A 13,267-nucleotide genomic window follows, 5' to 3' on the forward strand; every position below is an offset into this window, starting at 1 on the left:
TTTGAATATTTCGGTCAGAATAAGCATATAAATCCAATCACTAGGATTATTAACTAATAAAAAGGGGGTATTGAAAAAAATAGTATTTGTTTCTCCTATGCTATGAGTATAAAGAACCTTTTTGGTAAAATCTCGCCTACTAATCAGGGTAGACCCAAAGATTTGCTCTGAAGTTTTGATTTTTACAAAGAAAGTGAGTGAGATCTGTAAGAAAGATTTTAAAATAATGCTGATTTTATTCATGCTAATCTGCATCAACAATTGTACAATTCAAGGAACAGTAAATGGAGAAGGAATATGGTGTAAAACGTGACAAATTAGCCTGCGCCTTAAAAACCCAAAAAAAAAAAATTTATCTTACACAATCTTATAATTTATGGTTTTGCAAATTAAACTGTCTGCATGAGACAATGTTTATATATTGCTGTTAGTAATTTGAAGTTTTGGAAATTAGCTTCCTGCATGAGACAAGCTTTTTCATTTTACCGATTTGTTCTCGTTTCGCAACGATAACATTGGTTTTGTTTCCTTGTTTCTTTCGCTTTACATTTGTTTCATCCATATATGTTGTAATCATAAGCATGGCATCACACAATGAAGAAGAAAAGCTCCATTTTAGCTGAGGCAAACATCACACAACGAATCAGCTGAAGGAAAAACCTGTCTTGAGTAGCCCAACAAACAAAAAATTTCTCTGATTTCTATAAAACGTCTACATTCAATTTGATTCAATGTACAACCGGTAAGAACAAGAAGCTCAAATGTTTTTTGTTTTTTGAGCAAAACTTTCCAGGATCTGAGTCCTTTGAGGAAAAGGGTATACAAAATTGATGAGCAGAACAGAAAGGAAAGCTGTTAACTGATTCAGACCATCCTCCTCTAGCAACAAGTGTGACCACCTCTGGACTGTATTATGAATATGAGTCATAGAGCAATGTTCATCAGTGGGAAGGCTTGGCACAGGCAGAGGATACAGAGTCTGCAATCCTCAGAGACCCTCCAAGCTCAATGGGCACAAGAGGGATTAGCGAGTGCAGTACATCCGTTATCAATGGCCTGTAACTTGGTTCGGGTTGTACACATAGTACTGCCACAGCAGCGACCTGTTCATGGCACAATAACTTCAACTAAGCAACTCAAACAAAAACATACTAGGTTAGGAGTTTGTCTTTGGTACACTGGCTGCATGGCATACAATCACATGTAATGACGGAAAATCTATATCATAGTAGTGGAAAGTGAAGCTGTCATGATCCTAGGATCAAAAAGTGGTTGTATGCCATACAGTAACTGTATCATAGAATTTTCCATTAGCTAGATTAAAAATATGTAAAAATAGTCTATCTCATCAATGAACCTGGTATAGGTGTTTTAAATCCATAGTATCTTTTATCACATGATCCACGATGTTTGGAAGCTTTGACCTGTCAGTGAGCTGGGGCATGGCCTGCATGTCCATTCATCAACAGAAACATTAAGTTCCAACTACTCACGTAGGGCCAGCGTGGGGATTGAAAGTGAATTACCCATGTGACTATAGATTGGCATTCAGCTGCTGCTTTTATTTCCACCAACTTTCTTCCCATCAAGAGCTCCAAAAGTACAACTCCAAAAGCATAGACATCACTTTTATCAGTTAATTTACCTGAAAAAGAAGATGAAGATAGTATTATCACAATCAATGTAGCAACCATTGAGGGTTAATATAAGAAGATTGGCATTTATAGAAATGATTTAGTATAAATTGAAAAAAAAAAATTGTATTAGAGGCCTATTGCTGGAATATAAATATGTTGCTGACATCTCAAGCAATCCCACTATCAACCAAATTTTTTTTTTTTTGATAAGACACATCAACCGATATAACAGCAAACAAAGTAAGTTCCTAGCCAAATACCTGTGTTATTTAACAGTATTGGCATTAATTTTGGCTTTCAGACTTGTTTGCCTTAAATTGGAAAAGGCACAATGTAAAATTACATGCTGAGCCAGAATACAAAATAATTGCAAATTCTCAACCGCCAAGTACATTATTGAGATGATTTAAGAGTTATTGGGACCACAAAAACGCACAGTGGGTCTGATTGTTTATGGTGATGGTGTTTGCCTATCACAATCTCTTTGAAGACCGATTCCATGTGGAAAACAGATGATTAGTCATCACAGCTTTTCAAAGGCAGCCACACTGACATTAAGTAATTTACTTAATGGGAGTTTCGGTTGGGAAAAAGAAAGGATCCTGACTGTGTGAAGTAAACAAAAATTATCACAAGAAAAAGAGATTTGTCACTAGAAGTTTCAGATATTAATTGCAATTTTTGGTATTAAAATCATGAGAGTCCAATTTAATCTCTACAGAAACAATTATGATCCAAGACATTTTTGGAACTTCAGAGCATTTTGCAACAGAATGACACTCATAATGTGCATCACCAGCATATGCTTAGCAATGAATGGAAAATCGAAAGAACAAAGAATGCTTAACGATCATGTGCCATTTCCATACATTGAAAAAAGTCTTATTTTGCTTGGCAAGATTTGAACTTGAGCTATAAAGCCCAGGAGGCTATGTCTCCAGAAGTTCAAATGATTTTAAAAAATAAAAAATAAAAACTTAAAACTGCTCTTACAGGAGGAAAAAGATAGCAACTGAAAAGGACTGAGAAAATAAATAGTTATTAAATACATGCAATAGAGTCATTTTTAATCTCACATACCATCCAAAATGTACTCTGGTGCTACATAACCCAAAGTTCCTGACAGCTTTATGTTGTCCTTACCCTTCATCCCAGAAGTTACAGCAAGACCAAAATCTGAAAGCTAAATCAATGTAAAACTCATTAGACGGCGAAACTAGTATGGTAGTCAATAACAAGGGTTTGCATATGGATCTAACCTTAGCATTAAAATTTGAATCCAGAAGAATACTAGATGATTTTAGGTCTCTATGGACAACAGGGGGATTACAGTGCTCATGAAGATATTCCAATCCCCTTAACGAGAATGAACAATGAAATAAGTACCATGTTAATTAACAAATAAATATATATATATTTATAGAAGAGGGTTGGACATTTAGTTAAATGGGATTACCTGGCAACATCAACAGCGATTTTCAACCGCAGATGCCAGCTCAAAGCTGATCCATGACTAGGTCCTGCAAAATTAGTAAAAAGAATACGTGCAAAATAAATGGTAAAGTCAAGGTGAGCATTTGCAAGTGTCTTTTTTCATTTGCATGAATTGAGATTGATAGAAACTTCCTACCGCACAATTGAGTTTCTAGGGATCCATTCAGCATCATCTCATAAACAAGAAACCTTGCTTCGCCATGAATGCAGTAACCCAAAATTTTGATGATGTTTTGATGCTTGATTTTGCTCAACCAGTTCACCTCATTCTGCAAAACAAGCATTCATCAAAAGGGAACCCCCTATAAAAGAAAATCGTATTCAGGAAACCAAATCGAAACCTTGATTGTGATGGAATTACCTCGAATTCTCTTTCAGAATCCTGCCTTTCGCTATTTACTTTCTTAACAGCTGCAATGAATTTCTCATCAAAACTAGCTCTGTAGACAAGTCCAGACCCACCCTCACACAAAATGTTACTTTCACTGAACTTGTTTGTTGCAGATTCCAGCACTTGATAATTAAATAGAGCAAGTGAGCCCTTCCTACTCCCCATCCTCAAAGACTTAAATTCGACCATTATTGGGCTCAATGACATCCCCTTTGCAGCCTCTTTAAATGGATATTAAAAGAAGAAGGGAATCAAAACAAAAAAAGAAGGGTTATGACTGTTCATTATCTTGATAATAGAGTATGCACATGAATCAAATGAAATGTTTAATGAGAAGAGTTTACCCATTGTCTTTCGCTTATTCCCATTAGAGTGTTTCAAGATTTTCTGCCTATAAATCCAACAGCATGATAGGAATAGAAAGATTCCACCCAGGAGTGTGGAAGCAACAATGACTGCTATAAGAATTGTCTTGTTCAAATCTTGATGGTGAACTACTCTAACCTCAGACGATCCTGTTTTAGTTGAAAAGGTCCAACATTATAACCATTCTTTAGGAAATGAACTGACCAGATAACCAATTAACAAGCATATATGAACAAGTGCATGTGTGAAGTCCATAAAAGGGAAATTATGTAATTCTGACCACAAAAGAATTATGGTAAGCTTTAAAGGTGATCATAGAATTTAGCAATCTAGAAAAGAAAGAGAAAACAACTCTGGTGAGCTTATCTTCGGTTCCTGAAAAATCTATGGAAAGGAGGTGGGAATAGAAGACCAAATTTCGTATCTAGATGTCCTATGATTTTCAAATTTTTCTTACATTCAAAACAAAAAAAAAAAAAAGACCAAAGTCATATTTAAGAAGAAACTTTTGCTTTTTTGTGGTTTCAGAAAACTAGTAATGTAAAGATTCACAATTTGAATTTCTTTCCTTGGCCACATTCTTTATGCAACCAAAAGAGGGCGCAAGATTATCTTTTTTTTTTTTTTATAAAGAAAAAGAAAAAGTGGACAATTTAATGAACTCTGCTGGAGATTGACCTTTTCAACTCTTTCTTTTCCCCCAACATTTTCTCAGGAACCAAGCAAAGGCATATAAAGAACACAACAGGGAAAAAAAAGTTAAAATTAAAAACTTCAAACGATGAACTAATTTAAACTGAGAATCTATACATTTTAGTTAGAGTTTCAGTGATCGAGTTCAGAATTTTGAAGTCATGAAAACTTATTAACCCATCTAAAAAACAGAACTTAAATCAAAAATAATGTGAAACTAAACATTAAACATAAAGAAACTCTGGATTGTTGAAATACCTGGAGATTGAGCTTCCGTTTTTTCAGAAAACTGAGAAATGGGTTCTTCCTCAGCAAGAACAATGTGGCCAGAAATGGTGGAAATTGTTGGCTCTGGTCTGGCCTCAATTATAGGTACAAACAAAGCGGTGGTTAAAACCCACATGGGTATTAACAGAACAGCAGGATTCATGTCCCCTTTTTTCCAGAGAAAGTGAAAGAGTGCTGTATGTGTGAGTGTGAGTGTGAGAAGTAAGGTGTTTAGCCTTTGAGAAACTTCTGCTCTGCCCAAGTTTGAATCTATATGTATCTTTTAATCTTTACACATGATGGACTTTGTTTGCTTGTTGGTTTGGATTTTGGAGAAGGGGACAAAAGTCTATTGTAGGGAAACCAAGAAAGCACTTTTTTACGTGATCTGCATATCTATCCAATTCGAAGCCAAATGGGACATGAAATCATGTGGTAGTTATCAAGAGAAGGATGAAACTTCAAAAAGCTAATGGGGTTGGGATCTTGATAGTGGAGGGAGAAGGTTTTTCCTCGTGAGCCTCGAGCTAGGACCCTCTTCAATTATGGCCTTTATTCTCAACCAAAAATATCATGCCCATTATCCTCTAGTTGTCTACCAAAAATATAATGCTTATTATCCAATGAAAATTAAGTCTTTTTTGTTATTTTTTTGTGGCTAGAGAATGGAAAATAAGTTGGACAAAAACATGTTTTTATAAATTCTCTTTGGAAAATTCTAAATTGACGCCATTATGTTTTATTTGTATGCAGTGTAGTGAAGCAAAAAAGAGAGTTTTTTTAGACTTTATTATTCTTGTATCTGGATGTTAATGTTTAGTTTACACTATGGGTTCATGTGTTGATCATCCATAGTGAAATTTTGTCTTTCAAACCTATTTACTAATTACACTCACTCACTCACTCACTCACGGTATGTTAAGGAAGCCAAGAAACTTTGATGGGCACCGGCGAAGTCGTTGGCCTTCCTTGAAGTTTGGTGTAAGAGAAGAATAATAGATAATTTAGGATTATAATTAGTAGTTTAAGGAGTATTATGAATTGCTAGGGGTATCAATAGAATTTCCCAAGTAAGAAACACATGCTTTGTTTTGTCACTTATGTGGTTTTGGATTTTGGGGCTCCTTAATAAACAAATAACAGTGCATTTATGCCATCGCATGACATATTGACATGCACAAGCTTTTTTTGTTTGTTTATAAAAACCAAGTGCATTCATGCCACAAGATTAGTCATTTTCACAAAGGTTTTGTTTTCCCCCACTTACTTTTCAGTTTTCAGTGAGGTTTTTGAATTCATTCTCAACCCCTTTTTTTGTCTCATCCAATTTAGTAATCAGTGGTTAGACATTTATATTTTTTACAATAATGCTAGTTGTCCCATATTTTGTTTCCCACATTTGTATCCCACATGATGTGTCATTACTTTACTGGAAGGGTATTTCCTTTTTCTTTTTTAGGTTTTATTTTTTAATTTTTAGTATCCAATGTATGAATGCCATGTAAGATGGTATAAAATTATGGTATAAAAATGTGGTAAGGGTAGCATTACTGTATTTTTTAACAGACATGATGGCTCTTTTTCGAACGAAATACACGCTCTATTTGTAATGTCGTTCATTTATTTTTAAATCGAGCAACATTAGGTATAAATGCCGTAAAAATATTTTCACAAATTATTTAAACTCAAATTAAAGTGACTTTCTTTGCAGTAATTATTGAGTGCATATATATTATTTGTTTTGCAGCAAACTTTTATATATTAAATATGTTAGGTTAATTAATTTTACTTCCCTGTGTCCCTCTCGGCTCTCTCTCTCTCTCTCTCTCTCTCTCTCTCTCTCTCTCTCTCTCTCTCTCTCTCTCTCTCTTTTCTATGGAAAGATAGGATCGACTTAATGATTCCTCACTGCGTGTATTGTAAAGTGGAGAGCCAATCTAGCCCTTCTTCTAGTCAAACCAGAAGCTGAGAAACAAATAAAACAAATTGAGCAATTATATTATATTACTTCATTTTGTATATTTTCTCCCTAATAAAGGTGGAACCCCACTATAACTCATTAGTCTCATGTATATGAATTTCATTCCTATTAGAAATATAATATATAAAATGATGAGCTTAAATGGTACCAAAAAATACGACTGTTGTGCTAAAAGATGAGTTGGAGTTCGATCATCTCCTCTCCTTCGCTCTCTTTGGTACTAAAAAAACCAAATTTTTTTGCCCTTTTCTAGAAATTGGGCTCTAAGAAAAGATGTGCATTCTTTGAAACTTGACAAAAAAAAAAGGCCAGGGCCCATTATGGTCCTATAATTTGACATGGTCCTTGAAAAGGCCCGCCGGCCCTTTATGGTCCAAATCATGAGGTATTCATTTTATTATCTAATAAAAATTAGGTGTTGAGCTAAGCCAAAAGTAATGAGAGTGGGTAAGGAAATAGATCAGGATTAAAGGTTAACCAGGGTTCATTCAACCCAATGTAACCAAAAAAACAAAAAAATACTAGTACAAAGTAAATGTGCGTGGTAATTGTTACAGTACGTAACTTTCTTCAAAGTCTATACGCTAAATCGAAAGTGAAGTGATTAATATTTCTTCATCAACAACAAAAAGAAGCTTAAATTAATTGATGGTATTTACCCTAACTATTTTTCAGTATAAACATGACATGAGAATTCGATGTTATGTGAGAGGACTCGTGTAAATATATATTTTTGATATGTGAAAATATCAATAATATTCTTTAGTATTTCTTGATAGGGAGTATTCATATTAATTAGATACAACGATTTCTCATTTTATATTTTTGTTTTGAACATTATTAAAAAATTCATCACTTACATTCTTCGTTACATTCTCTCTCAAACACAAGCACACACTAGTGTAATTTCAAGATCTTGAATATTGATTTTCTTGTTAGATTTAATTTTATACTTGATTATTTTTTAATTGATGGTTGTGAGCTAATTGTATTACGTTAGTATTTAGGTTAAGAGGGTGTTCAAAACTAGGAAAATGGGCTTTATAGAGGTTTAATTCTTAAAACAAAAGAAATTGCAAAAATAAATCACCAAAGGTTGCAGTTTTTTGCAAGTATAAATGTTGGGGAAAAAGAATTACATAAAAGAAGTTGAGGTAAGAATAAGATACAAACTAAGAATAATATAATGGTTTTTGATATCTCTGTAATGTTCATAAGAATAATATAATGGTTTTTTTTACACAAATACCACCAAAAAAAAAAAAATTTAGCATTTGCCACCTAAACTTATCTAAGTGTGAGAATGTGGCACCTACAGGCTGTGTCCCCCCTGGTCCCTATGTGGCTCCGCCAGTGTATGGAATGTCATTGAAAAATGACAGAGACCAAAACGAAGTGTCTAACAATTGCTGGTTGCCTATACCGCCGAAAATATTGGCTGCAGCTTCCACTTGCAATGTTGCTGCTACTCCTCCATCAGCATCAGCACCAAGATTCCCAGAATGATCAAGAGTTGGCATTAAGGGTAACTGTAGTAACTGGGTTTCAGCAAGATAGTGATCATCATCATCATGAGGCAGCATTGCCATCAATTCTTGTTCAATGTCGAAGAGCCCATCATGATTAACATTATAACCCATTAAATATTGACCACCTTCATCATCAAATATGGTGTTGCTGTTGGTCATATTCATCATCACCAGTTTATCAACAGCAAGCCCATCATGATTAACATTATAACCCATTAAATATTGACCACCTTCATCATCAAATATGTTGTTGTTGTTGGTCATATTCATCATCACCAGTTCATCAACAGCAAGCCCAGAATCAGTTTGTAAGGGTTGGACTAGTTGAGCAATCTCATGAGGATATTGATGATGATCAGGCAGTGCAGGTGGTGTTGTAGTAGTGCTATTAAGGTAGCAGTCCATGTTGTTCACCTCCTCATCACAGTCCAGCATTGCCCTTAATTCTTGCTCAATGTCTATGTTCAGCAGAGGATCACCAGAATCACAATTACCCACAATTCCCTTCAATTCTTCATCATCACCATCATCAAACTTGTTGTGGTTGTTGTTGTTGGGCACAATATTCACCACCACACTACTTGTCTCTGCCCCTTCAACTTCTCCCACTTTTCTGACCTTCTTCCCCTTCTGATCATGATCCCTTGGTTCTTGGCACGATGATGACGTGTTCTTCCTCTTCTTGTTTCCAGATGATGATGAGAACGACTTGTCGTTGATTCTGAGACGACAAATCACACAATCCGAATCATCAAGAAGACTATACTCGTCCAAGAACCACCGGCCGTGGTGGTCTGACCCTTTGTTCTCGTACCGCAATTTCCTCTTTCGTCCGATGGGCTCTTCGGTGTCTTCCTTGTAAACCAGTTTGGAGGGTTCTCCCTCGCTCCAGGTACCCAACCGGGCCAACCCGACTTTCCGATCAACCCGCCTCGAACCCTTCTTCTTCTTCTTGTTCTTCTTGAGGTTGGTGAAAAAGTAGAGATCTTGGTCTTTCAATTTGGGTCCTTCGAACAACTCCCAAATCTCCCAGGGTTCTGCGTCGCCGAATAGGTCGAATTCACGAACAATGTCCGGCGGTGCCGCCGTCACCTTGTTGCGGAGAAAATAGTCCACCAACTCTTCGTCTGTTGGGTGGAAACGGAAGCCCACCCGCACACAGAAATCAGACGCCATTGAATCGTGTTAAGGTTTCTTTGAATCGCAGAAGATGAAGGTTAATTAGGGCTTAAGCAAGCGAGCAGTGCGCTTGGTTTCTTGGAGAGCAGAGCAATTGAGAGACAGAGTATACGAATAAAATTTAGGGCTCAAACTTGAAACGAATGTACAACGGCTATGGTGTCATTTTAAGCTTTCTAGCTCAGGTTTAGCCCTTGGATCTGATCTCATCCAACAGCTAGGGCTTGTTTTAACTTTCACTTACTCGCGGGTCTTTTTTGGAGCGAATGGACCATTATTACCGCTTGCAGTTGGCCGGGTAATTGTTATGGGTTTTTCTCTGCTTTTGCTGTATTACTTTGATGAGAAGGACTTACCTGCTATCCCCTCCCCTCCTTCTCTCTCTCTCTTTTTTTCTCTTTTGATGAGAAGGACTTACCTGTTATTCTCTACTTTGATTTAGTGCTGCAGGGCACCACCCATATGAAGCTTTATTACTAGAGCAATGCAAATAAACAGGAACACGTACATAACATAACCAATTGTTTTAGTTCTATTTGTGCCACGACCTATCTGATCTATCTGTGTCTAATAGAAACATCAACAATATAAATGGCAATGTACATTAACTAAACTCTAACACCATCCTTGGCCAAAAAAAAAAATTCTTAACACCATCTACTTCCAATTTTAGAAAATAAACATTTCATATAGCTGTGGATTATTCATTGGCATTGAGCGGTTTGCATGCAATAATTTTCTTTTCTGCCTTTAATGTATCAATAGTTTAACATTGTTTAGGGAGTTGATGTTATAAAATAGTATATTTTTTAATGTTAGACTGTGATAGTTTGTGGTTTTGGAGGCTGGTCATTTTGTTAGAGAATCTTGATTTTGATTGTCAATACTCTCTCTTACTAATTATATCAAAATTATGCTACATGGTCTAAATTAATAATATATGTTACTTTTCTTGCTTTGGTACGACAATTAAAATTGATTAAACTCAGTTTTTCTTTGTATTTGAATTCAGTGTGCTTTTAGTCATTGCATAGAATTAAGTGGTACTTGTATATGTCCAGTGGTACCAAGTACTTGTATGTGTTCAGTGTGCTAATCTGGAGAACCTGAAATCTAGCTAGATTTGTGACTATTTATGGGCATTTGATCACAAGTCCTGCTCTGGTTCCTTGGAGTCTTGGACCATTTGAACAACAAAATGGAAGAATTGTGTCTTTTTTGGTCAGCAAGATGGAGTTCAAAGCAACCCACATTTTCAGTGAAGGTAATGCAGTTGTGGGCAAACTAGCAAGAATGCTCTACTCTCCCAATGCTTGGTGGTCACATGTACTCGGTTTAGATTTATACAAACTTTCGTAGAGTTTTTTTTAAGTGATAGACTTTCATAGTATTAGTTCATGCTTCATGTATTCTCTCTAGTAAAGTTCATGGTATTGGCTTGGGGGATGTTTACATTAATGACAATGTGAACATCCCATTTGAGAAAAAGTTGAATCAAATTTTAGCCACTTGCATGTAGATTTCATAGATCCATAGCGGTTGTCTTCTGGTTGTTTGGATGCAAACTAGTTGAGGTGTCCATGAAACAGTAACTACACAAACTAATAAAAGGCACATTAGAGCCAGTGGACCTGAGTCTTTGTTTTCAAACTGCCCAATTAATAATAATATTAGTACTTCTGATTTCTCAACAAAATTTAAACTATGTAGAATGTCTCCCATCATATTACTTGTGTTGCAAATGATATGATTAGTAGGTCTATGTTCTTGCGAGGTGAGGTCAGAACCATCTCCCCCCCACCACCAAAAAAAAAAAAGGAAAAGTAATTCAAACGAATTGCAGCTTATCTGATTTTCATTCTTCAAGGGGAAAAGAAAAGATAATGAAACTTTCAGCAAATCTGCTGGTCTTTGATGGTGAGACTCTATATGAACGTCTAGGTCAGACTCCTAGAAAGCCTTAGTGAGATTCTTATGAACCCTAACACAATCCATAATCAATTTGCAATTAACTTTACAGAAGAATTAAATTACTACTCTTGGGTCACTGTTCATAATGCAGAACAGCAGCCCATACTTTCATCACTAAAAACCTTACATCCACATATTTTTCGAACCCTTTCCCTTCCAGCAAATCCTACATCCTAACACTAAGCTTCTCAGACGTCCAAGTTGTAGCTGCTGTCCACATTCCAGATTTTATTTTTTAACTTAGTTTCTGGCCATACCATGTTCCATCTTGTTCTCACCCTTTCTCTTCTCCCCTTAGTTGTATGACGGTGTATGACAAAGAAGAAATCATATACAGAACAGAACTTCAAAAAATAATAATAACAACAATGAAAAGAGCCCTCTTAGTTGTCATGAATGAGAGGGGATTAAACAACTGTCTGCAAGTCAATTGAAAGAACCAATTGAAAGTGGAGTTAAACTTCTGCATAATTCAAATAAAACCAACCATATTTTCAATTTATATATTAATGTTGTTGTCAACACTGGCACTTCAAACTAGGCAGCCCCTGAGTGTGAGAGACAGAGTCCATATCAATCCATATTGTTGAAAGTCGGAAAAATTAGGTGGCCCTTATCTCATAGTAAGTGTAGCACATAAATGTGCATTAACGCATTGCCCCAGTTCTGGCAGTTGATTGTGCATATTTCACCAGTTGACCTCATACAAACCCAAATACAAACATGATTTACATAAACTAATCTCAAATTATATATGAATTTAGTGAGAAAATATGTAATTAGATGCTCACATCCCATGTTTGGTTTGATTGTGAAGCACCACTTTACTAGTAGAAGACATACTGAAGAATAAATTTGCCTATCTTTAATTATAGTTCAATATTACCATTTATTCAAGACGTACGACAAATTATATTATAGTTAATCTTAGTTTTAATTATAGTTAGTTTTTATAACACATGACACGCACTTATTGTATTGAGTGAAAGTGATGACGCTAGATATTATGGTGCATTGCATGTACATAATGTCATAAACATCATATGATTTCCCTATTTTTGTTCACTCTATAAATATATTTGTATCCTCATAAGTACATAGATAGAAGTAAGGCAAATAGGAGAGGAACATAAACCAGAAATGAAAGCAAACACAGTAATCAGTGTTATTCTCTTAGCATTGCTACTGATCACCCAAACAATCACAGAAGCCCAACACAATCCCACACCCCAACACCAGCAATTAGGCAGAGAAGAAGAACAAAAGAGATCAAGAAGCAGTAGAAGCAGCAGAAGCAGAGGCAGATCAAGTTCTAGAAGAAGAGGCAGCCATGGTGGAAGATCATCAAGATCAAATTGTGACCCATTATTCCAATTCCTATTTGGAACCTGTGGCCAATGGCCTTTTCCTACTTACCCTTCCCCAAATAACCCATTTGCACCAACACCAAGACCATCTCCAAGGCCACCACAAATCCCTTCTCCACCACCTTTACCCCCATTGCTACCTTCACCACCACCACTTCTACCATCACCCCCACCCTTCATTATTTCTCCACCGCCATCCTTGCCGCCACCAATTCCTCCACCGCCATCAGCGCCGCCACCAATTCCTCCACCGCCATCAGCGCCACCACCAATTCCTCCACCGCCATCCGCACCTCCGCCAACTGCTCCACCGCCATCATCGCCGCCGCCAATTCCTCCACCGCCGCCGCCTTTAGTTCCTTCACCACCTCCACCATCTCCTCCACCACCAG

At 36.4% G+C, this 13,267-nt stretch overlaps 1 protein-coding gene across 1 annotated transcript; it reads right to left on the minus strand.

Moving 5' to 3' along the window:
- Positions 1-665: 665 nt before the first annotated feature.
- LOC147286956 (Protein kinase superfamily protein) lies at positions 666-5,368 on the minus strand. Its single transcript, XM_086239536.1, has 10 exons — positions 4,840-5,368; positions 3,867-4,037; positions 3,493-3,743; positions 3,268-3,400; positions 3,094-3,157; positions 2,897-2,993; positions 2,718-2,820; positions 1,527-1,645; positions 1,358-1,447; positions 666-1,103 (listed from the first exon to the last, which is right to left on the minus strand). Exons 1-10 carry the CDS (start codon positions 5,009-5,011, stop codon positions 942-944), a joined length of 1,362 nt encoding a protein of 453 aa, XP_086095662.1. The 5' UTR covers positions 5,012-5,368; the 3' UTR covers positions 666-941.
- Positions 5,369-13,267: the final 7,899 nt, after the last annotated feature.

The sequence above is a fragment of the Dryas octopetala genome, chromosome 4, assembly GCF_963921425.1.
Source record: "Dryas octopetala chromosome 4, drDryOcto1.1, whole genome shotgun sequence".
Lineage (NCBI taxonomy): Eukaryota > Viridiplantae > Streptophyta > Magnoliopsida > Rosales > Rosaceae > Dryas > Dryas octopetala.